General features: G+C 35.0%; 1 protein-coding gene across 2 annotated transcripts in view; it reads left to right on the top strand.

Annotated features, from left to right (window-relative positions):
* Positions 1-23,016, top strand: part of IFT74 (intraflagellar transport 74) — a 42,403-nt gene extending 19,387 nt beyond the window's left edge. The window contains exons 9-20 of one of the 2 annotated variants that reach the window (XM_059833650.1): positions 870-932; positions 1,871-2,014; positions 2,669-2,709; positions 3,899-3,978; positions 5,111-5,113; positions 7,144-7,197; positions 11,859-11,956; positions 12,936-13,062; positions 16,906-17,069; positions 17,743-17,868; positions 20,295-20,355; positions 22,131-23,016. In XM_059833650.1, the coding sequence (XP_059689633.1) occupies positions 870-932; positions 1,871-2,014; positions 2,669-2,709; positions 3,899-3,978; positions 5,111-5,113; positions 7,144-7,197; positions 11,859-11,956; positions 12,936-13,062; positions 16,906-17,069; positions 17,743-17,868; positions 20,295-20,355; positions 22,131-22,246 (1,077 nt within the window). In that variant the 3' untranslated portion in view covers positions 22,247-23,016. The remainder of the gene's footprint in view (positions 1-869; positions 933-1,870; positions 2,015-2,668; positions 2,710-3,898; positions 3,979-5,110; positions 5,114-7,143; positions 7,198-11,858; positions 11,957-12,935; positions 13,063-16,905; positions 17,070-17,742; positions 17,869-20,294; positions 20,356-22,130) is intronic. The other variant, XM_059833649.1, reaches the window with a different exon arrangement.
* Positions 23,017-24,589: the final 1,573 nt, after the last annotated feature.

The raw sequence follows: 24,589 nt of genomic DNA, 5'->3' as shown, positions 1-24,589 counted from the left end.
TAGAGCAATTGACTAAAACCAAATACTTTCATCTTTTTGTATTTCTTATTTTAAGAACAAATGGTGTTCATAATTTTCCTTTTAAATTTGGGCATTGACATGCAGATTTTGAAAGCCACTCTAGTGCTCAGATGTTTCATCATGTGTAAAAAGCAAACAAAAGGGAAAAACAACCCCAGCATTTTTTTTAGTTCACCTGAGTAGAAAGTTTTCTTCCTGTGTACAAAAGTGAATCTGGGTTTTTTTTGCTGTTCTTTTTGTACGTCTGAATGTATCAGAAAAATGAACTGGGCTTTGTAAAATTTTGGTGACTTCACTAAGCCTAATATTAATAAAACCAATAAGATTTCTAGGTTCTCTGGAATCATCTAGCTTCAGGCTTACAGTCTTAGAAAGTTTCTCTGTATGGTCTGTACAAAGAGACAGGCATCTTTTGAGGCCAGTCCTTCCTAGCTGTCTTAGGCTGAGCTGTATCACTAGTCAGGGCCTACCTGTCTCTTTCTGGACTATGAAGAAACTGTGGTGGCTAGTTCAGATTTTAAAATCTGACTTTAAACTTCTGAGGTAGAAATGATAAATTCCACCCTCAGTACTGATTTTAAGAAAAATAGTGGGAAAAGGGCAAACAATTTTTTGGTTATAGCCCAACTGCAAATAACAATGATCAAAATTTATTGGAAAAGCTGGATGCTGAAAGTAAGTGGATATTATCTCTGAATTATTTGGAGAAGGTGGACACAGTCTTGTCTTTTAAATTTCTAAGCAGGAATGACATGTTTTACAGCATTTTATAAGTACTAAGTTGCAGAACAAAAAAGTCTCATCAAGTAGTAATTTTTATCTGAATTTTGCATTTTTTTCCTCTTTAGGAGTTGGTTATTCAACAGCAGGAATTGGACGCACTAAATGTAAAGGAGGAGGCTCTAAGAGCTGTATGTATGATAACAAATGGTCTTGGTATCAATCTTCACTGAACTCTACTGTAAAAAAAAAAAACTATAATCTTAAATTTTCAGATACTGTAGGATCATGCCTTAGAATGGGAAGGCAAAGCTGCCTCTCTGTTTTCCACCGATAATTTCTAATCACTAGTGGGTAAAAATTGTTTTTGCTAGATGCCGAGTACAAAATTTTGATAGCAACAGTGAGGTTTCCTAGCTTTAGTTACTGATGTGGTTTCAAATGTTTTGTGTGACATTTGATTGATTTGGAATTACTCTGAAGATAAACATGAAATTATCATTCACATCCTTCTTAAGGATTTGTGAAACCTAATTTTTCAATATGTTTTCAACTCTCAGGATGTGAGAGAATGATCTTCTTGTCCCACATTCCATTTCAAAAGCAACTGGCATTTGAAGCACAAAATGGTACCTGCTAATGTATTTTTTATCCCACATACATACATAAACACACACTTCTAATACACTGTCATATGGCTAGAATGAGGACAATTTTCTCATATTGGGTCTTTCATGGATAAAAGGATCTGTGAGCTGAAACATTGAGTCATGTATATATTCAGAAAGAATAATTTTCAAATACTACTAGATATTTTTTCCAGTCCTTTTGAATACCGTATATGGTTTCTGATCCCCTAGAAATGGTGAAGTAGTAAATCTAGTCAGAAAATTGGCCTGAGGATGAACTCATAAAGCAAGAAGTAGCTGGCTGGGATATTCCATTCCAGAAAATGCAATATTAAGAATATGGATTATAAAGTTTTTTGTTTATACTGTCTCCATACTGTTCATAACAAATAAGCTTCACTTTTAATGTATAGGTTAAGTGTTGCTTAACTGAAGCATAATTTCTGCAACACTTTCTTGCCATCTGAAAATAGCTAATAGGTGTTTGCTTTTCCTAACAGGAAATAGCACACTCCCAGGTGAAACAGGAGGCTGTGCAACTGTATGAAAAGCTCCATGAGCTCGAGGAACGTCGAGATCAAATGATTGCTGAGGATAAGAACATGGAATCTCCACAGGAGGAAAGAGAGAGATTACTAAAGCAGGCAAGAACATAAAATGTTACTATGTAAAAGACTCTCTGAGTCATTATTTTAAGGGATGATAATCTTTGAAAATAGTTGGGTTTGAATCTTGCCTTTATTTGCTCTTTAAGCAGCATAAATCATCTGGAATTAAGAGCAGTTAATGAATTGGCTGGATGGGATGTTTCAGGTTCAGCCAAAACAAAATTGGCACAGTCAGCTTTTCAGCTGGTTGACTTGTTCCAATTCATCAGTCATGTTGGTATGGGAAAACTGATGCTATCGAACAATTTTATAACATAAATCCAGACAGTATCCTTTTGGGTTACTAAGCAGATGTAGTAATCTGGGAACAATTTAGTTCATTTACAAGGATCTATGCTGTGGTATGTAGCTATCCATATATACTATATGGATTATTGGACTGAATGACGCTGATAAGTGCGTCTGATTTTTAAATGTGTATTGAGAAAGCAGGAGAACATTTGGAAGATGTAACTCTTATATCACTTCTCTTCAATGAAGAGCTGTTGTTAGACAATGTGACAGCAAGTTTGTGATTTCATGTGCTGAGTTTCTATTCCCTTTATACTGAGTTAAGAAGTCTTTCCTGATTTTCCTTTTTTCATTTGTAGATTTTATTTCATATGTTAAAGTTGTTGTGCCTTTTCATAGGTTAAGGACGATAGTCAAGAAATAGCAAGCATGGAAAGACAGTGAGTAATCCCATAATACTGTTGCTACAAATTACATTTAGACCCTAAAGACAGATAATTGAATTCCGTCACAGATTTCTTTGGACCTTTAGAACATCACCACATTTTCGAGCCTGTGCTAGCGTTAACCTTCCACAGAGAACAGAATGTATCCTTTTGTTTCAGCTAAACAACTTTATTTATAGTGATAGGACATTTAGATCTGCATAATAAGGTACTTCCTATCCTTATGAACATGCCTTGAGAATATAAATTGGTAATAGCACTGGCGTAAACTTGAAGAAGGCATTCATCTGCAAGAGCTACTCATGTGGCACATCTATGAAGTTGAGCCTATGTTACACTGCAGTCACATTTTGAAGAGTTTGTTATATGTTCTTAAAACCTAAGAGTTACAAAGTTGCTTACAGAACCTTCAGTTCTGAAGAGTAACAAGGCATTGCTTCTTGATTCTTGGGTACTGGATCTTTTTGAAGATTTGCCAGAAACTCTGGTAAATGTTATAATAAATAGTAATGTATTGAGGGGGGGAGTTAAAACAGTACAATATTTTCGGGATTTTGAGCCTTTTGATTTTACTCTCTTTACAGAAAAATTAAGATAATTCCTGAAATCTCCTAGAAACAATTTTAAATTCTTTTAAGCAGTACTCCCAACTGTAATCGTTGGTTAATTTTTAATGCATTGACACTTTTGACTGGATAATAAGTTGCTTAACAGATTTTTTTGAAAGAAACAATAGCAGAGAACCATATTTGAGAATTTACATAGAAATGTTTTTAAGCGATTGGTTATGTAATACAGTGTTTTTCTTAATGGATTTTAGTGAACACGCAGGTAATTTTTAAGGAATACAGTTCCTTGTAGTTTACCAGTTATGTTGTACCTCTGCAAAGCTGTGTAGCAACCAGCAGAGGGGCCAGTTGAGTAACTTAAGAACTACTGATGACTCAACAAAAAAATGTTTTTACTAAAAAAGAGCAGCAGTACTTATATTTAATACATATAGGGACTAAAGTGACAGGTGCTTTTACATATAGCTGTTCAGCAATCCCCCTGATATGCTTTTGTTTTCAATAAACTTAGGTTTGCTATTTTTATTCTCGATTTTTCTCTCCTTTTTTGTCTGAAAAAAATTAAGTATTTTACAACACATTTTTAACCTTGGATTTCATTATGTATTTGTCAGGCTGTCAGAAGTAAAAGAGAAAACAAACCATTTTAAAAAGGTCATTCAACGAATTGATATGGATCTGGAGAATCATCAAGGTAATATGACTAAAGTTGTAGAAGACTATGCAGAGCTGCATCTGTTCGTATTAAACCACATGGACATTAGTTGCTTGAAACTTTTAGGCTTATGCAAATGTCCATTATTCACCATCAGAAGAAGAATTTGTGTCTAGGGGTGCAGACTTCTCTTTTCAGATGTAAGAAATCAGGATTACCCACCTTAGTGGCACGTTCATCAAGTTCATATTGAGTACTAAAACTACTATATAAAATAATAGTACAGCTGTCTGGTTCTCCATCCCAATTTTATTTTTAGGACTACTTGAGGAATAGACGTTTCTGTTATTAGAGAAGTTTCTCTTATTAGAACCAGCTCAGCTTTAGAAAAGCTTTTATTTATTTTACCTTTTACGTGATCTGATACACTGTCAATGAATGTGGAATTGAGAATGTTTAATAATAATGTGTAAAGCAGACAGAATTCAGTACTATTTTTTTCTGTCTTTGAAACTTCTTTGGTTAATCTTTGCAAGAAGAGTTTGGGAGCTGCTTAGAAATGGCATTAGCTTAGAAACTTACCTCTAACAAACACTTGCTGTAGTACATTAGGCGAGGTTAGGTTGGAATTTCTCCTAGCACTGGAAGTTATGGTTCTGGAGGAAGTAGCTTAGTTTGAGCGTAGGCCCTCAACAGCTGTGGAAGATTCTCCTTAAAATGGCATTTCATCCCGTGGAAAAAATTCTTCTAATTATAAGGAATCTTGTTTAGATAGGAGTTACATAAATATGTACATACATTCTGGAAAACTTTGTAACAAGTTATTTGAGTTCTGTAGGACTGATTAAATAATGTGTTTGTGTCCTTTTTACTTTATATCTTTTCTCGGGTGATCAGTGTAAACTTTAGCTCTAAATTTCTTCAAGGTGAACAAATATTTCTGAAATTGACCCTAAACAAATGTTTGATACATCTGTTTCTCATCTTTTGCATTACAAAATCTTTCACATTTCTCCAGCTATTTCATTATTTTTGTGCAAATAATTTATTAAGACTGTTTTATTAGCGTTCTTGTTTCCTGATAATATCATTGCCAACTTTACTATTCTGCTTTAATTTTTCCTTTTTGTTTCGCTTGCTACTCTTTTTTTGTATCTTTGGAGAAATGCAGAAGGTAAGAAGTGAGTTGCTTTTCACATTTTATAGTTAGGTTTACACACACAATCATTCATTGCTGCACTGTATGTCTCTCACTGTTTTAGAAGACCTCTGTTGAAGAAGAGAGTTTAAAGCATATGTAGCAGAAAGCACATGCTCTCTGTCAACATATCAGGAATGGTCAGGATATTCAGAATAAAGTTACCTTGTAGTATAATATAGAGGCAATTATACCTTTTGGTATAACATGGGGAGAATAAAGAAGATATTCATACGGAGAAGCATTAAGACACAGAATTTTAATCTCCCAGTGCCGCCTTCTGTAGCGAATGGAGAGAGAATCGCAGGGGGCCATTCATACTTCTGCTTTAAATCAGCATCTTGGTGTGTCCTTGAGATTCCTGTCCTCCCTCGCTTACCAGTCAGCTTACTTCTGGCTCAGTATTTTAACTGTTTATTACAAACCATTCACGAAACTTCAGCTCCTAAAAATGTTTAGTTAAATTTAAAGTAAAATACCCAATTAAAAAAAAAAATTACAACTAAGGAGTTTTTGAATGTTTCAAGATAAATATTTCAGTGTTAGGAACATTTTTGAGTGGGAAAAGCAAAATGAACAGACCATAACTAGAAATAACTATTTTTAGTTTTCGCTTAAGAGTATCTAAATACGTAAAAAACCTCACCCACTTATTGTATGATCTATATATTAGCAGTTACCTTTAACTGATTAGTCAAAATCAACATTAACTCACAATGGAATAGACAACACTTCATAAATTGCGTGAGAGGCTAAGATATTGGTGTAATAATAACATATTTTGAAGAAAAAGTCTCTGTAAAGACAACTTCTCTGTAAAGACATTTTAAAGGTTGTGGGTTTTATTTCAAGTATTTTTTTTTCTTTAAACACTTGGCAGATCGTGTAGCTCTCTGTTTCATGGCTCACTCTAACTAGACTTTTTAAGAGTAGAACAGACTGAATAATTAAGTACTGGAGACTTACTTTGCAGAAAGAGAGAGTCCAGCAAGGAACAAAGCCACAGCTGCAAGGAAGCTGAAGCAGAATCACAGTCCCTTAGGGGCCCACGGGTGTTCTTATTGTTTGTATATACTAGATAAAAAGGAAAGCATGGGGGTGTACAAGCAAAAAGACCTGGAGAAATTTGCTTGCTCAGTTATATCTGTACCTACTTCATTCTTTTTCTTTGTATTCTTTAAAGTTGCAAGATTATGCTGAAAATTAATCAATGACCAAGACTCAAACAATTAAAAATTTAGATGTTTGAAACTTAAAATTATTCTTAGGAGCTGAATTGTCTCATCTTCTTGAAACTTGTGACAAATATATGGGGTCTCCCACTTTACTAGTACATTTTAATTAAGAGCTATTTATAGTCAGTAGTTGGATTTAAAGATGGAATGAATTATGTATTGTGTGTTATTCATTATTCCTAATATCACTATAAAGAATGTGTATGGAAATTTTATTTTAAACTTAATTGTAGAAAGCTTTCTGTGCATTTTATTTCCCTATACCATTGCTTGTACAGTTTTCCTCTTTATTTCCCTGAGATTGTCACACTGTCACTTACAAGCTGCGTATCCTTATGAAAGTCTATTCTAATACATGAAGGTGCCATTGAAGTGGCCCATATGTTAAACAGAGCTGTAGAAAGTTTTAACTAACCGTGGTGCCCAAATACACAAAAGCATTTGTTCTTTATTATTGAAATTCACCTGAATTCAGAAAATTCCTATGAACTTCCTTTGTATTTATCCCACTATTATTTATAAAAAATTCTAACATCTAAAACGTTCTAAAAAATTGCATTGAGGCTGATTTATTAAGCTAATTATCTTCTTTTTTAAATATAAAAGTGTGTATGACATAGTCAGTTGAAGTGACTAAATTAAATGACATGGGATGAGTCTTGTAGTTTCTAGGCATGTAGAATTTTTATTTTTAAAACTGACATTTTGCCTACCTAAAGGAATCTAGGACTGTAACAATATAAAGTTAAATCAGTGTTACATCTCTTGCAGGAGAGGAGAATTGGAAATACAAGGAGCTGAAGAAGAGGGAAGAAAGCATGGACAGTAAGTTGTCTAACATACTTCAATCAGGCCTAATTCCTCTCAAATACAGCTGTACTGTTAACACTCAGTTAATTTAGAGCTGAAAAGAAGAGATGGCCTGATCATGGCATAAAGTTTCTGTGATCTACCTCAGGACAAGATATTTGATATCTTAGGACTTACAGGACAGTCACAAATATTTGGAGCATTTTTCAAGGCTTTTCATCAAACATTAAAGGTCTTAGGAACACAGCTTTATTTTATGAAAGCAAGGCTGACATTAATTTTAACACTAACTTAAATAAAAGATATATAAAACCAGTGGTTCAGGTCTGATTAAAAGCAGAACTTCAAAATGGACAAGTGCGGACGTCATGTAAAATTAAGGCTTCTCATATCTGTTTATTCAAGATGAACGCTACTAAAACTTTCTTCCGTATTAAAAGGTTCTAATGTCGTCGAGACCTCAGCAGCAACTAACAGAGGGTGAAAACAACTGTTTTTAAAATATACCTTATTGCTAGTATACTGTAGCGGGCAGCTTACAAAAAAAGTTGGTCTGTTATTCAGCGAAAGGGGAAAATGATCAATAAATATGCCATGAAGGCCAGAGTATGTAATACCTTTTTGTAACAGTGTTCTCTAAAAATGTTCAATATAACTTATGGCTAGCATGATACTGAAAGAAAGGTCTCAGCTGCCAATAAGGAAAGATGTGTAAGAGCGTACTTAGAGAGTTTCTGCATTTTCAAATTACTTGATTTCCTGAGAAGCAGAAGGACAAAAGCTTGCTTGATCTTGATTTTCAGTACAAATACAGACTGTGAAAGCAGGGCCTCATGATCTTGCTGACTTTTTGGGTTTTGGTTCTGCTTCTGCCCTCCATCAGAGAATACTGATGCAGTTCCAGAGTATAGACCAGTCAGCTCGGTATCAGTTTCCAGAAAGATTGTGGAAAAAATAAGCAAGCAAACAATTTGTAAATGTTACAGAAACAGGAATATGAATAACACTACTATTGATTTGTCAAGAACAAACAAATAATTTCCTTCTGTGACAGAAAAATATTGCAGAATAAGAGAGGATCAGCCTATATCGTGTACTTTGACTTCAGTACATCTTCTACTGCTGTGTCGTGGTGTTCTTAGAAGCAAGCTAGGGAAATAATGTCAATTATTAACCTATACTGTGCATTTGATTAAAAAATTACTAATTATGAGGATTCACTTCCAAGATGGAAGAATGTATTGAGTAGAGTTTTGCAGTGTGTTGGATGTTCAGGTTAGTCAATATTTTTATTAATCAGTTAGATGACAGGAGAGAGAGTAAATACACAGTTTCACAGAAAATGTTACATCAGAAAAGCTGAAATCATGTTGGAGGACAGAGTTAGAATTTAAAATACTTATGTCAGATTACAAATGAAGTACAAAAAGTTCAAAAAGGATTAAGTGTAAGTTTATACACTTGGGCAGAGTAATCAACAGCAAAAATACAAAATAGAGAGCAGTTCGTTAGGCACAGCTCTGTGGTATGGTTCAAAGTTACAGTGATAGACAGGGAACATGGCTCAGCAGTACCACACTAACATGGAAGAGAAAATACCACAGCAGTAGGTATACATAGGAGTGTAATTTGTCAGTCACATGAAGTAATCTTGTTCTCTGTGCATTGAGGAAGGCTTCAGTTGGAGTATTGTCTCTAGTTTTGCACATAAAGAAAGACGATGGCAGTCCTGAAGAGAAACTGATAAGGGATGCGGAAAGCATGACCTGCAAGGAAATATTACAGAACAAGTCTTTTATTTTAGAGAATTTATGACAGTCATCAAATGTGTAAAAAGGCTGTTTCAGATAATAAGTGAATAATCTATCTGGGCATATGCATGGAGAATATAAAAGGAGTAATACACAAATAGTTGCAGAAATATTTCGGGTTGAATATTAGAAAAAACTTTCTAGCATTAAAACTCACCAAGCATTGGACTAGATTGTTCAGGAGGATTGTGGAGTATCTATCATGAGCTGCCTGTAAGAAGAGTATAGACAAACATCTGAATTACTGACATGCAGTTGTTTTTGTCCTGGAGCAAGTAAATTAATTAGATGACCTCTTGCAGTCTCTTCCATTCAATTTTTTATGAGTCTGTGAAACACATAGCACTCAAATGGAACAAGGTCAGTCAGACAGGCATGATGAAAAGGAGAGTTGCCTGCAGAAAGACAGTGAGATGAGATGTAAATATGGACCCTATTTAATGTTTCTAAATAAATTCAAAGAAGGTTTGAAAAAAAACACCTAAAAAGGTCCAGAATGCCAAAGGACAAAAACAGTAGTCAAATCATATAGGTACAATTCTTAGGTCCTAATTCCACTGTTTCAGGCTCAGTTTTATAAAATCATATATTTATGGATGTAAAGTGCTTTAGTTTTTTTCTCATTTCATATTTTTGAATGTGTAAGACTGCTTTTCTTTCATGAAGGTGCTTTTGTTTCACTCCTCTGCCTTCCCTACGTATATGCTTTGGAAGATTCAATATCCTCATTGCCTACAGCTTCCTTGGAAGCAAATAAATAGGTTTATCAAGATACTGCAATCAACTTATTTAAGACCTCTTGCTAAGATGCAGCAAAGGCCATGGCATCATCTGTTATGTTGAAAAGAAATGGCTCAGACCCCCACAAGAGACAGATGTTAATGAAGCCTTTGCTCACTACGAGAGCACTAAACAGTTAAATGTGGTTGAAAGTTTTGTGTGTGTTAGGTTATCTGAGTGTTTCTCTTTGTAAAAATTACCCACTTAATTTTTTAAACAAAAAAGGGAAGAACAGCTCAAATGTTTTAAACAGAATTTCAATACTATTACTTTCCTTACTGCCTTTCCCTTACTTCTGTTGTGCTCAGATATTTTCTTAGCGTAGAAAATTCCTGTCTGTATTTCACAAGAACAGATGGTATGAAATATCCAGTAAGTGCCTTTTGAGGAAGGACCTCTTTTTGGAGCTGTCGTTGTTGCTTCTCTTATTAAAGTATAGTTGTGCTATCTTTAAGATAAAACAAGACAAGTTCATTCTGAAGAAAAAGAACATCACCAAGAGAAAGTAAAACTTCCCTTTCTAAGGGTAGCTTCATTTGCAGCCTGGGTACTGGAGAAAAACAGACCTGGCGATGGCCTTATCCAGCACCTGGGACTTGACTAGCTTTTTTCAATTGCAGGCTGTTTCAGCTTTGGCTTTAACTATGTTTCTGGTTACTGTTTCACAGCAGTGTTGGCAAAATGTAGAGCTTCTTACCTCTTGCCAAGTACTGTTCTCTACAGTTACCAGTCAGTGTCAGGTGGATGGAAACTTTATTTCAACTTTTTGAGCCAACTGAAGTTTTATCGGAACTAGTCATTATTTATAGCGATCAGCTGTGCACATTATAAATGTGTTGTCTAATGCCATTCGTTGATCTCTAAGAATTCCAGGTGTCTTTCATTCTGAAATCTGTGCCTCAGAGATAGTCTTTGTGGTATCTTAGTATTGTCCCCTGGCTGCTATAATGCACAAAACTCTAAAAGTTTTAGAAGCTGCAGTCTGTGAAGCTTCTCTGTTAACTCTTTCATGGACAGCATTGCAGATGATGTCAGGTATTACAATAGTTTTCTTATCCATAAATGTTTTATTAGTAAAGAATTTAAAAATTAGGTATTTTTTAAAAATCCTGGATGTTCTGGGATCCACAATTCTCTAGTCAGTCCTCATCCCTTCAGGATTTGTTGGTATTTCCATTAAGTAGTTCCTTTTGTCTTCTTTCTCTCTTCCTAAATAATCCATCTTGAATTTACTATTATCTAATCCTTCTTGCTCAAACAAGCACTTCTCCCCGTTTTCATCCAGCTAGGAAGTTTGCAAACTCTTATGTTTGCTGAGTGCTCCTGTGTATATAAACAATGTTTCAGGAGGAGACCCAGCAGAAGAGGGATGATAGTAACTTACAGCCCTGGATGGCATCTTGATGGACCTCTGACTTCCATGTGATGTCTCCAGCACATTTTTTTCAGTATGTCTGTCACCAGGAATACAATGTAGTATGCCTAGGGCACAAATACAGCGCGCATACCATCATAACAACTGTCTTGTCAGATTCAGTTGGATACTTACTAGAATGAACATACATTAAAGATGTAGCAAAGAGACATCATATAAAATGAAAGAGGTGATACCAGGTGAATATTGGTCCTTAGCAGTGTTTGGCATTTAATCCAGGTCATTAGAGACAGTAAGGTCACCTGTTTCCTTTATTTAGTAGCTCATTTTGATAGCTTTCAGAAAAATTAAGACCAACAGCTGCTGGAACAAGCATTCAGAAAGGCGTCAGAAATCATAATGATGAAAATCCTTTCCCGTTGGGTGGCAAGCCTCACCTAAACAGTGTCCAAGAAGGTGGTGACCTCATGTCATTAATCAGTCAAATATGCGTCTCTGGAAAAATCGTCCTCTTTTTCATTCCAATCCAGAAGTTGACAAGTTTCAATGACTCTACCACCTGCCTCTTAAATAAACTATTTATCTTAAAGTAACCTGTCTGAAGTTGTACAGCTTGTCAATGTAATACAAAGTTTTGACTGGAAATGACAAAGGCTTGTGCAGTACCCATGCAAATAGCAGCCTTCTTTATCATGTTTGTTGATCTGTAGATTTTCTTGAGACTTTTGAAGAGGTGAAGAATCAGGAATTGGAACGAAAGGCCCAAATAGAAGCCAACATCGTTGCACTCCTGGAGCACTCAAGCAGGGTAAGTGGATTTCCCTCCTCCTGTGGCAAGCCAGAACTTTAGAAGCACAGAGCAGGAGAATACATGGATAAAGAAGGATGGTGGGTCTTATACATTACGCAGTCAGTATCTGCATAATAATCACTTAAGAGGATTAAACATTAAACCATGTACAGCAGTAGTTTAAAAAAAAAAAAAAGAAATATTTATTTAATTTCTCTACATTTCTGTGGAAGTAGTTTTGAATATTAGATAATACTTGTGACCAGAATAAAAGAAATGTTTGCATAATTGCTATAACTCATCATCATTGCTGTAAGGAACATTATTCCATTCATGATAAACATATCAGAATACTGCAAATAAAACTACTGCAATATTTTTTTTACCTAAAATCTGCAAATCTCAGTTCATGGGTATTCTGTCACTACTGTTAAGTAACTGACAATATTCCAATCGTCTCTCTGATCTACTAAAATTATGTCTGGAATATCCTGCTGTGTAGTATTTAATGTAAACACTTTAGAAATTGTTCCCATTTGCAGTCTGCCAGTTTTTTTACTTTCAAAACATTTTTTCTTTTAATATTTTTGGTTCCCATGGATTTTTTTATCTTACAGAAATCTTTCGGCTGAGTAATACTTTGATTATATCATCACTTTAGTTGTCTTCTAACTCTTTCAGTGTGGTATACCATAAGGTATATTTTAGGCAATGACACTTACTTTAGGAGAGCTTGATATGGCAACACGGTTTATACTTGCTGCATTTTTGTTTCATCTTCCTGGGCCTGTCAGTATGTCTTTTACCAAAAGTTGGTAGAATGAAAATTGTTCACATTTATATCAATTCAGATTATTTCCAGTATTTTCAGTCTTTGTAGTAGAAAAGCCAAATAATAGACAATGTGCTAGGACAGGAGAGTTTTTTACTTGTCCAGTTACCATTTACTGTTTCAAAGATACAGCATGTTCTCATTATTGTTATTGGTAACACACAGAACGTGAATCGTATGAAACAAATTTCATCTGTTACTAATCAAGAGCTGAAGATTATGCAGGAAGACCTCACTTTCAAATCAAATGAAATGCAGAAGTCACAGAGCACTGCTAAGAATCTGATTACAGGTGAGATCAGCAATCAATTTTCAAATTCATTCCTTAAAAAAATTAAAATTACCTGAGTTGTTACACTAATAACAAGTACAAGATCAGCGATCTCCAAATATTAAAATATAGTGGCAAGTTGACAAATTGAAACTCTTGTGGGTAACAAGTTATTTACATTTCTCAGGAGTATCACTTACTATTAGCAGTAAATGATCAGCTTACTTGCACAGATATATGTTAAACAGATGTATTTTAATACAGGGGTAGAAAGTTCTTTGAGCTAGAAGTTTGACTTTACTAATATACACCTCTAAGTAAATGTTTTTCCACAATCTTAAAATAGTGTTTAATAAATTGAAGTAGAGACTTCCACAGTTATATAACCATGTATTATTTGTAAATGTAGTTCTTAGTATCACTTGTTTGTGGTTCTCTAAAGGGCTATGTACCATGGGACAATAACTGGCAACAACAGAGGATAGCTCTCAAATTCTCAGGCTTTGATTCTGCTAAGTGAATATTCATTTTGATTTCATTTTGGTAATACTCAAATACTTAAGTGTAAGAATATGCAGTATCTTGCCTGTAATTTCAAAAAGCAGACAGTATTTTTCTTTTATTTCTGTAACAAGTATCTATTTAGTTCTTTATTTGCACTGTTTATAGTGGAATTGTTCTCGTAATTCCAAGCCTTTGCCAATATCATTATTGGTTCAGCAAGTCTTTCCTTGTTTGTTTGGCTGAAAGGAAGGGGCAGGAATTAAAAACTATAAATCATTTTGTTAGAAGGCTATTACGTGCTGTGCTTGGTGGTAATTTTCAAAATAGGAGCCTGTGTTGTAACTTCAAAGCAGTTACGTGCAAATAAGAAGTTGTTATGCACAAAATGTTACAGAAATTGATTGTTCTGTTATGCATTTTAACATTTAGTGTTCACTTGTCTGCAAATACTGATTCTGCAGTTCTAGCGTAGTTTAAAAAGCTGGGCCATACACTACAAGTTCAAATATGACTTTTTTGTTCTTTCGTGTAAGCATCAATTCTTATGACTTTATAATATAAGGATGTTCCAGAAGCACATAGCACTATAGAGACATTATTGAAAGACATATTTCTTTCTTTGCAAAGGAAGAGAAGGAAATTACAGTACGTAATTTTCAGCAGATCATTTAAATGATTCATAAGTAAACTTCTGAAAGCAAGGAGTTACAGATACTGTAATAAACAACTTAAAAGTCTTTCAAAAATACGGTGAATGTTCAGTTTGCACAGTTAAAGTTCTTCCTAATGCTTGAATTAAGCACAGTCTTCTTCAGGATTCTTTTGTTGTGATTAAAATCTGGATTTCCATATTTTCTTGCCGTAACAAAGATATAAAAAGTCCAGCAGCAGAACCCTTAAAAAAAAAAAAAAAAAGGGAACTATGAAGAGTAAACAAAAGTGCTGATTGCATAGTTTCTCAAAAACATTTCCCTGGGTCACTGTAGTTCGGTCTGAGAGTTTGCTACTGTGTACACACTGCCTGTTAGATGCTGCAACCTCATGGCGTATCAGAAGGAACTGGGCTGCATCCTCTTCCTGTCTCTTCCCCTAAAGAAGTTTTGAGGTTTTTTAGTTTTGAGTTTTTTTCATTGAGGCTGTTGCTGGATAAGGGTAAAATTCACCCCTTCCAGTTTCTTCCCTTTTCTCCAGAAAGTGTGAATGGATAGGAATAGCCTATTGATGTCTCACCATAGTTTGTATCGGTATATAGATAGAAGAGTCTAAGAATCCTTTCCGACTTTTTAGCATTTATGTTGTTATTATTCTTTACATGTTGTGCTGGTTTTGGCTGGGATGGGGTTAACTTTCTTCATAGCAGCCACGCAAACCCAATACACATGTAAAATAAATCCCAATTAGTCAACTATGTATTATTTTAAAATAAAAAAAAATAAATATTAGAATGATATAAAAATTGAAAATGCTGCGATTAGGCCTATATAAATCCTTAAGAAAATCTAAAGTTGTTTTCTGCTATTTCTCTCCAATTTGAATTATTTTTATTTTATAATTCTATTTTTTAGTGGGTTTAATGTGAAAGCCCTGATTTATTGAGGTCCTTAAGTATTTGTCTGTCTTTAAACCACAGTGCCATAGAAGCAAGAGAAGTAGAGCTGTGGTCTGTTCAGTTGTGTTTTAGGATCTGACATTGACCAATACCAGGAACTTCAAAGTGAAACTATGGGCAGTTATGAAATATTCTAGACACAGGGAAAGTGTTTTTGTAAGCACTTTAGGGTGGAAGGCAGCATAAACATTGAATCACAGACAAGCAATGCAGTTCCAAACCTTTTATTTTTAAACCCTTCTTTTTACCGGTATGGAAATTTTTCATATTTGTTTATATAATAAATACACACACAGGACCCTTTCAATCTTACCTTATGGAATTGTGTTCCTCAGGATAATTACATATTGTACACAAAAATCTTGGCTTGTCTTTTTTTTATTTTGAGGTTCCTAAAGAAATTGCCAAAGCACTATGTAATAAGCCAGAAATGTTGACCAAAGTCAGTATTTCACACTGAAAAAATGAGTATATGGCATAAATACACAAGAGGAGAGATGAATACCAAAATCTTGCTATGACAGGGTTTTGATCAGGTGCGATTTTTCCAAATAATTCCACCGAGGAAACAATACCCACAGTTTTTGGAAAGATGAACTCTCCCTCTTTCACATATGCACATCCACTCCCTTCTGCCATAAAGACCTCTACTGCCTTGGTTAAGTTGGGGGGGGAAATTTCCTACCCTTTTTCCAGGTGATCGGCACAAATCTGAGTGTGTGAGCAAAATATACAGTCTATGCTGAGAGAAGTTTCTTTGTGCTGTCTCATCCCTCCTAATAGCCCACTTTTCCTGATATTTCAGAATGTAGAAAAAAGCCCTGCATTATCTGTATCACTCTTCTGAGTTCGACACAGCTCTGAAACATAAGATTATGTAGCCATGTGCTTAAAGGTTCAGGAACATGAAGAAAATACAATGACAAGGCTGCAGGTCAGAAAACCATTCGAAAGAAGTCTAGCCATATTTAGTCCTACCGCACTCAGGGTGGATAACTTAACCCCCAAACTGGATCAAAGTGTGTTTTTTGTGTGTCTTTATTGTGTCCTCCCTTAAGCATCTCATGTCTGAACAGTTTCAGTCTTTACATCTCTCTTCATATAAGGGTCCATCCATACTTCTAACTCCTTTAATTACCTGTATCTTTGTTGTTTCTTTTTAATGGATTGTCAGAAGTAAATTCTGTATGTTGTAGTACATGCTCATTTTGTAAGGTACGACAGTTCTTATTTTCAGGAGACATGGAAGTGTTTTCCTGTACAGAGTGAATGTTTAAAGCAAATTTGGCTATTTACTCTCATAAAACTAAGTCTTATCATATACAAGCAACATAAATAAAACCAACATGATGGTAAAAAACAAAAAAAAATTTTTTTTTTAATTGTCTGCATTATTGCAGTCAGGTTTTTGTAAGGTATCAACACTACTTTAAGACTTGAAATTGGCTGATGGTATATATAACTTTAACAATAGAAATACCACACTGTGATATAGAAAATCACCATGTTTTCATTACTCTTCACTTATGGAGTATAATACAGTAATTGTAATTTAAGACTCTGACTTATGGGATGACTGTGAAGATCAAATTTTTTTTCTTTCATTCACATTAACTTTCCCATGAATATCAAAATCAGATATGCAGGAGCTGTTTGTATTGCTTACATATAACATAAACCTTTATATACTGGGCAATGTATTTTGAAATAAAAAGTACTGTTAATTAGGCGTTGTGTATCTGGTGATCTAGAGAGTCAAAAACTGCAGATGGACCTACAGAAGATGGAGCTTTTGGAGGGCAAGATGGTTGATGAACTGGCTTCTCTTAAAGACAAAATTGAACAAACAAAAATGGAGTTGGAGGTCTATAATAATTTGCCAGCTCTGAAAGCATCAGGAGAAGACAAGAAAAAGGTAATGAAGGAACGAAACCTTGGATTATACAGAATTTGTGTGGTTTTGAGCACCTAGTGGAAGGGAATCCAGGTCTATGCCTGGGAATCCTCACTGATAGCTGTAAACTGGGCTCACACACCTGTGCAAATGAATCCAAATGCTTCTCTGCTTATATATGTGACTTTTTAACCAGGTACATGTAGCAGACTATGAGCTGGATATCTTTTGATAACTTCCTTCCACAAAATTTCCCGTGTATTTTAGTGATTCATCTGAACTTTTCTGCTGTAACTGATGACTACCCTGAAGTTTGAATTTAGCAATCTAACCACAGAGCCCAAACAAAAAAGAAAAATTTATCCTGCATGTGTTTGTTCTAAGACAAACGCCATCTAGAGCACTTCCCATTTCACATGTGATAAATTCCCTACAAATTCTTAACATCAACGTTCCCATTTGTGCTGATAACAATATAGTCTAAGTCTACAAATTGGTCATAACCGTTGAATGTTATCTTTAGGATAGAGCATGCATTGGTAGAGAAAAGCCTTATGAGTTCTTTATGCATATGATCTTGTTCTGAGAGGAAGAAAAGGTATCATCTTGAAAGCTGAATTAAAATAATTTGTCTGTAGTCCACAGCAAAGGAACTCATCCATTAATCAGTATGCGTTGGTTTTTTTCCAACTAGAGACTCCAGGATGACAAGGAAAAATTAACAAAACGTAGCCATGCTTTCAAGAAAATAATGGAACACTTGAATACAGAGTATGAGACACTAAAGAGAGAGCTGCAGGAGAATGAGACACATTCTCAGGTATAGTTCAAGCCACATATTATTACCTCTTCAGTTGTTTCTATCGCAGTTCCGGTTTTCTCATACACGTGAAGCATTGTATGGATGGAATCAGTTTATTCCTTCTCAGGGAGTTTTTAAAATTATGCATTGTAAATGCATAGCCATATTTTCAGTTTTCAAACAAAAGTTAATATTGTGCCAATAAATGTCTTGTAAGCTTTAGATTTCAAAGTTAGTAGGCAGAGGTCTTTCTGAGCTTAAAAATTGTGTGAATCCTTTGTTTAAGTGTTTGTATTAATCTTGATCAGAAGTCTCCCCCTTTTGCATTCCTTTGCTTGAGGAGTTTGAAGACCAGCTTAGAAACTGCAGGGAAAAAAAGTCACTACTAATTAGATAAGATCCCTTTTGTTTTTAAAGTTTTTTCTTTACTATTAATTCTATTCATTCCATTTGCCTTTTTCCAATCCTTCTGCTCCTTGCAGACCACTGAAGTTTTAGGGTTTGTTCAGACTTCTTTAAACCCGAGGAACTTTGGTATATATGAATATATTTACATTTACATTTACATTTCAAAAGTGAATCAGGAAAGATGATTATAAACTCTTGAGCAGCTTTGATTCTTCCTTTATAAACACCCACAAATTGCTATCATTTTGGCAGCAGAACTTTACTGGCCCATAGGTTTGAATGCACAGAAGGAAAATGGATAACCTCAAAATAAGCTGAAAAATGGAAATTGATTATTTTCTCTGCATTTCACTGATTTTTATTGTTTCAGGTTGTTGAGGTCTTTGTCCTTTAGAACTGTTAGTTTTTTCTAATTCAGTTAAAAGCTGAATGTGATATTTGTACATGTTTAAGTTAACTTTCTTCTGGAGTGAACTTCCTGGAGCGGATGAGAGGGCATAGCTCTAAGGAGACACACCTATACACTCGCAGCATATCATCCTTGTGGGCTAACTCTAGGGTGATGATATAAATCCCCAAAGCTGCATGCCAAAGTCTGCAAGACTTCAGATATTGTATATTTTTTATGCCAAGATCAGATTCTTATTCCTAGAGATTATGTAAATCAGAAATGGATACCCAGCCAGTGTTAAGATACTTGCATAATGATGCTAAAAAGTTTATATAAAATAGTAGTTGTACAGCATTTCTTCAGTTCATTAAGCTGTGGCAGGTCTATTTCAATGTGTGCAAAAGGATTTGTTTCTTTGCTTTTTATGTCATTAGTGTAAATGTCATGAGGGTGAATAAAGGTTTGTCTTAAAAAAGCTGATTAGTTGACATGCATCAAGCATTCTGAAGTACAAATAGTGTTTACCTATCATGAGGGTTTGGGCAATTTTGCAAGCAGTTGACTGTATTGAGTTAGGGCATTCAAGGAGTTACTATAAAAATGCACTGAGTATTTCCTTTGGTATATATCAGACAGTATTTTAAACATAGGCTCCTTTACCAGCTGTGTTGCATGTAGCAACATCTACAAAGGGAGCAATAAAGATTATAATTTGTCAGAAATTTCGTATCTTGGAAATAAATGACTGCCATCTTTGCTGTGAATCAGTACTCTAGATAACTGATTCTTGACTGTAAGATTTATTTTGAGTAATATAGCTACTATTTTCATATCTTCTGGCATAAGAATAAGCTTTTAAGTGAAGTGTTGCAATATTTTCCTAATTTATTACCTTAGTTTCCATTGAAAGTTTAGTCTCAGAATGATTTCCAGTTCTTGCATTTAAAAATAACATCTGCATATCTTGAAATGCTGAACCTTGAACAGTAGCATCAGAAAAACAAATATTATAAAAATGTATTGTAAGGAAGCAGCCATCGATATAATGTCCACATTAGTTTCCTGTTGATGCTGAAAGTATTGAAGAAGTGCCAGCACTTAACCCACACTCCTACAATCTTCTCGCTGCAGCTCTGTTCTTATCACAGCTTCTGGCATCAGACAGGAAACTTAACTATGGAAGTAAGGAAGTTTCTTCTGTGTAGCTCAAAGTCCGAGACAGTGTCAGGAAATATTGTATCTTTGGTGATTTTAGATCTTACTGATTTTAAGAAGAGATCATTTAAATGATATGAAGTATAATGAGAATTAGTATCCCCCTGCAGTGTTCACCTTTTTACTTCTGACTTGCTTACACATTTCCTTATATGACAAGTCTTGAATTCTCATCTGATTTTTTCCATCTACCACTGCAGTTGCATGTAATGCTTTTATATAAATAGATGTATGAAGTGCTAAATTATATACAGGTAAATAATTGGTAGCTTTAAAAATCATTGTGCCATTGTTTCTCATTTCTGTGGGCTTTTTGTGAAATAGCTTTGATCTTATCAGGTGATAAGAGTACAAGGTATTGATACAATGGTTTTGGGTGATACTGTGTAATAACTATCATTTTTATTTTGGGCTCTTTTTGTGTTTTCAGCTTACAAATTTGGAGAGGAAGTGGCAGCACCATGAGCAAAATAACTTTATGATGAAGGAATGTATCCTTTTCTTTAAGAAATACAGTAAAATTCACTCACTGTATTAATTGAGGAAGAAGTCTGTTTCCTCCAGCAGAGTAAGACAGGACGGAATGGGGAGCAGGAGACAGGGGAGGAGGGGAAAGGTGATGCTTTGCAAATGTCTGGTTAGCTGATAGATACTGTATATAGCAAAACTTGCATGTGTTGTCTAAAACAGTTTTATGGGGTCTTAAAGCATAAGATTTGTCCTGCAGTCTGGGGTTTTTCCTATTGGGTCAGTTTTGCCATTAGGTTTCATATGAAGATCATCTTCACATCACTCCAGTCTTATCTGAAATTATCCAGCAAGCGTAGCATTGTTTGAAAATCTGTATAGCATAGTGAATTTGCATGAGATTTTGCAGTTCTAAAACACCATAAATATCAAAGATGAGAAAGTAAACAACAAATTGTACACGTTTAATGTATTTCTTATCGAATAAAGGAGGAATTGCATATTAGAGGGATAAAATGAGATAAATTTGGTAAGGTATGACAAGGAGATGCTTTAACTGCAAAATGGGCTGGGATGGGGGAACTGTACTGTAGCTGTCTCATTATGTGATGCTAATTAAAGAGTTACATTCCACTAATCATATAAGACCTTCCAAAACATCAGCAAAATCTTATTTGCCACAGGTGACTTTCATAAGGTAGGTTTTGAAATTAGCAAAAGCACTGAAGTTTTTTTAATTAGAATTGATGGTTCTTGTACTATTCTCCATAGTTATTGTAGAGATCTGAGTAGGGCATAGTTGCACTTTTATTTTATATTCTAGGGACTTTGAATTCACCACAATAAATTCACTTCTTTAAAACTATTTAGGAAACAAAAAATCTGAAATCTCAAAGATGCATAGAATCAGTGTTACATGATTATAGTACAAATGTAATTGGTAAAAATAACAGCAAAACTGGACCATATCATCCAGTATTGTATGTTTGACAATGGGCATTGCTACGTGTCTCAGAAAATGGCACAAGAATATGTTTCAGGCAATTCTGTAATAGCCTGGCCATCAGGGAAGAAAAAAATAGTATAGGATCCGCATACAGCATTATCTTTTTCATATATCAAATATCCCATTCCTCGTATCTGATAAGTGCTCTAATTCTTAGAAAAAATCTGAAAAAAGCCTTGGACAACGTAATGTAATTGGAGCCACCTCCTCTATCAAGAAGGCTCTACAGCACTATTTTATTAGGTAAGAATCTTAGATCCTATTTTTTCTAACAGAAAGAACTCTAAACCAAACCAAGATAAAAAGTTGATCAGGATGTTAAAAGTCGCCTCCTAACTTTCTACAATGTATTACCTATCCAAGTGCAGACGCTTATACACAGTTTTATGTCTGCTTGGGCTAGTGGAAAGAAAGGTCCTGCTTGCTTGGACTGGGATTTTTGAAGCCGGCATTCTAAAGTGCCTAACTGTGTGGCTGTAAATAGCTGAGTGCCTTGAAATGGTTTTGTTTGCAATGTAACAATGGGCAGAGTCTTCCACAAGGGACCTATTGTCTATATATATGAAAACAAAACTGACTCGGGAATGTAATCTCTTTTTTCTGCCACACTTGGCATGAGATGGCAGCTAGTAAATTGGTGTAAATCTTTTAGACCCAATTTCAGTTTTTTCCATTATTTGCAACCCTTGACAGTTTTCACAGAAGGAAACTTACTGTATTGTGGTTCCCCTATGATCTCTAATTATGCTAATATTTATACTAGCAGTTTGTTTCCTTAATTCTTTTAATCAGTCATAGCGACAAAAAGTCAGGAGAGTGACTACCAGCCAATAATGAAGAACGTGAGAAAGCTGGTCACAGAATACAACAAAGCTCTCATAGAAGTTTTACAGAACACCAAGAACTGAACCCAGGCACTTCCTTCCTGCCCCAATAGACCAACAATGAGAGATGTGCACCGGCAGCATGGAAAGCTGGACTCCTGAGCTCATTCGCTCACCACTACGGCAACAGATATTCTTAAAAGTATTTTTCCAGGTTTTTAGAAGTCATGGGTTTTAATAGTATCCCTCCTTTTGCAACATTTAAAAATTCTAGAAATAAACTTCTGAATTTTAAAAACTTGTAGAAATAAAAAGGAAATACTCACAAAGAGTGTAAAATCATCAGAACATTTTACTGAGGCCCATTGCTGGATTGTATCTCAATTGTGAAACTTCAGTCTGCTTTACACAGTGAATCTCTAATTGTCTTGTAGTCCTATCCCTGCCAATCAGAATAGGAGTTTTCCCTCAAGAAGGACTGCCTGACAGGCGCTCATACACATTACCTTAAATGAAGTGTATAATAAGATAAATGGTCATATCAGCATACCATCCCTATTTAAATAGCAGTTTATAACAAGTAAGGAAAACATCTAAGGATGACAAGCATCCTTTTAAGTCAGAATTGCTGCATAGTGTAAAGTCTTATAATAAAAGCAAATGTACTTTGGATCTCTCAGCAAATTTTCATGTCCCAATTGAGAACTGATTAACTTCCTTATTTTACATTTTTTTAATGTAATTATAAGGAGAGAACTGTGATAGTAAGTAGTGAAACATAGCTAATACCGACCTTGTGCAGAGCATTTCACTTTTGTAGTATTTACCAATAAAGGAAATAACAGGAAAAGTTATTTGTATTTTCTGCAATTTTTTTTTCCTCAAGTTTCAAGCTGCAGTGTCATATGCAACCTCTACTTTAACAAAAATACACGGAAAGATATTCAATATAGAACAAAACCAGGACTGATAACAGTGTGCTTTATGATACAAAAATTTCAGAAAACGTTTACATAAAACAAAATGTCCATGTATATGTTTTCCTCACATTCTACATGTAATTATAAACTACCTATTGGTAATTTCCTCCACCTGGTATGTTGTAAGCTAGTCCTGATCAAAGAGAAAAAAGCACAGTTGACTATAGATTGCAGTCTTAGGCAGACAATAATGTAGTATTTTACAAAAAATAATAAAAAACAGTGGGGTCTGGATTTATAGTTGTTCTGTTCTCTTTCTGAAAAAGAAGTAGACTATATGCTTCACTTTATAGAAGTGGAGTAGACAAAGAATTAGAAAATGCTCTGAGTCTGTTAAAGTAGAAGTTCTGTATTTTTGTCACTAAATTTCTCCAAAGCTATGATTGTCATTTTGAGGATAAAGAGATATGTAAAACAAAAATATTGAAGATTCTTGCAGAGAGCACTGTGTTTCCAAATTCAGCACAGTAAATGCTGTTGCTCTGTGTATTTATGTCTGTATAATATTTAGAGATAATGGAACAGGATTTCTATAAACCAAGGGCTGTTATCTAGGGGAAATTCCCACTAATGTCTCTTCCTTCCTGTCAAAGTTTCAGCTATTCCAGAGAGAGCCCATTATTTGCTGAGATAAAGTTGAAGTCTAATATTCTCACCAATCAAACCATCAGGTGGAGGGATCGCCTCCTGAATTCCACTTGTGCTACAATAACATATTTTAATGAACAACGGAAAAAAGCTGCAGACTGAATAAACAGGCTGTTTTAAATTCGCTTTCACTCAGAGCAGGGGATGGTTTTATTCCTTGGTAGTGATTCTGTAAGACAGCATGGTAAGGTTTATAGGTTTTTGTTGTATTCCCCAGGAGACGCCTGGCATAAAAGCCCTCTCTCCAGCATGCTGTTCTTTTCCTTGTTCTATTGACGGATCTCCAGATTATCTGTTTCTGTCTGAGAATCTCGTCAGTCGTTCCTTCTTTTAACAGTTCATCCTTATGGTCCTGGATCACAGTCATAGTACCCGTGGCTGAAAAGAACTGTATGGATTCTAAATGGTGAGCTATGCAGCAGGCATGTAAACTCCCTCTAGCAGATTAATAACTCGTTCCCAGTAGTGAGCTGAGTAAATGGTATCCATATCTAGCTCCTAAAGTCTCAGTGAAAATAACATTTTCTTTAACTCTTTTTATCTTTTTTTAAATACAAGTTTAAGTACCAGACACATGGCATTTTTCACCAAAGCTCCTGTGTGTATATCAAGACACTAATTCAGTAATACAAGTGTCTCTACCCAGGCAATCTTTTATGTATTTTATGCTATGACTTCAAACTGAGAGAACATTAATTAAGTGGCAGCATCTATGGGGTGGAGAAATTTAAAACTTTTTCTGCTCACCTGTCTCACCAGGGCTGAATAGAGGTAAGGATCACCTCCCTCAGCTTGCTGG

This window comes from Gavia stellata, chromosome Z (assembly GCF_030936135.1).
Source record: "Gavia stellata isolate bGavSte3 chromosome Z, bGavSte3.hap2, whole genome shotgun sequence".
Taxonomy (NCBI): domain Eukaryota; kingdom Metazoa; phylum Chordata; class Aves; order Gaviiformes; family Gaviidae; genus Gavia; species Gavia stellata.
Note: the sequence above shows the minus strand (reverse complement) of the source record. Positions and strands in the feature narration are given on the sequence as shown.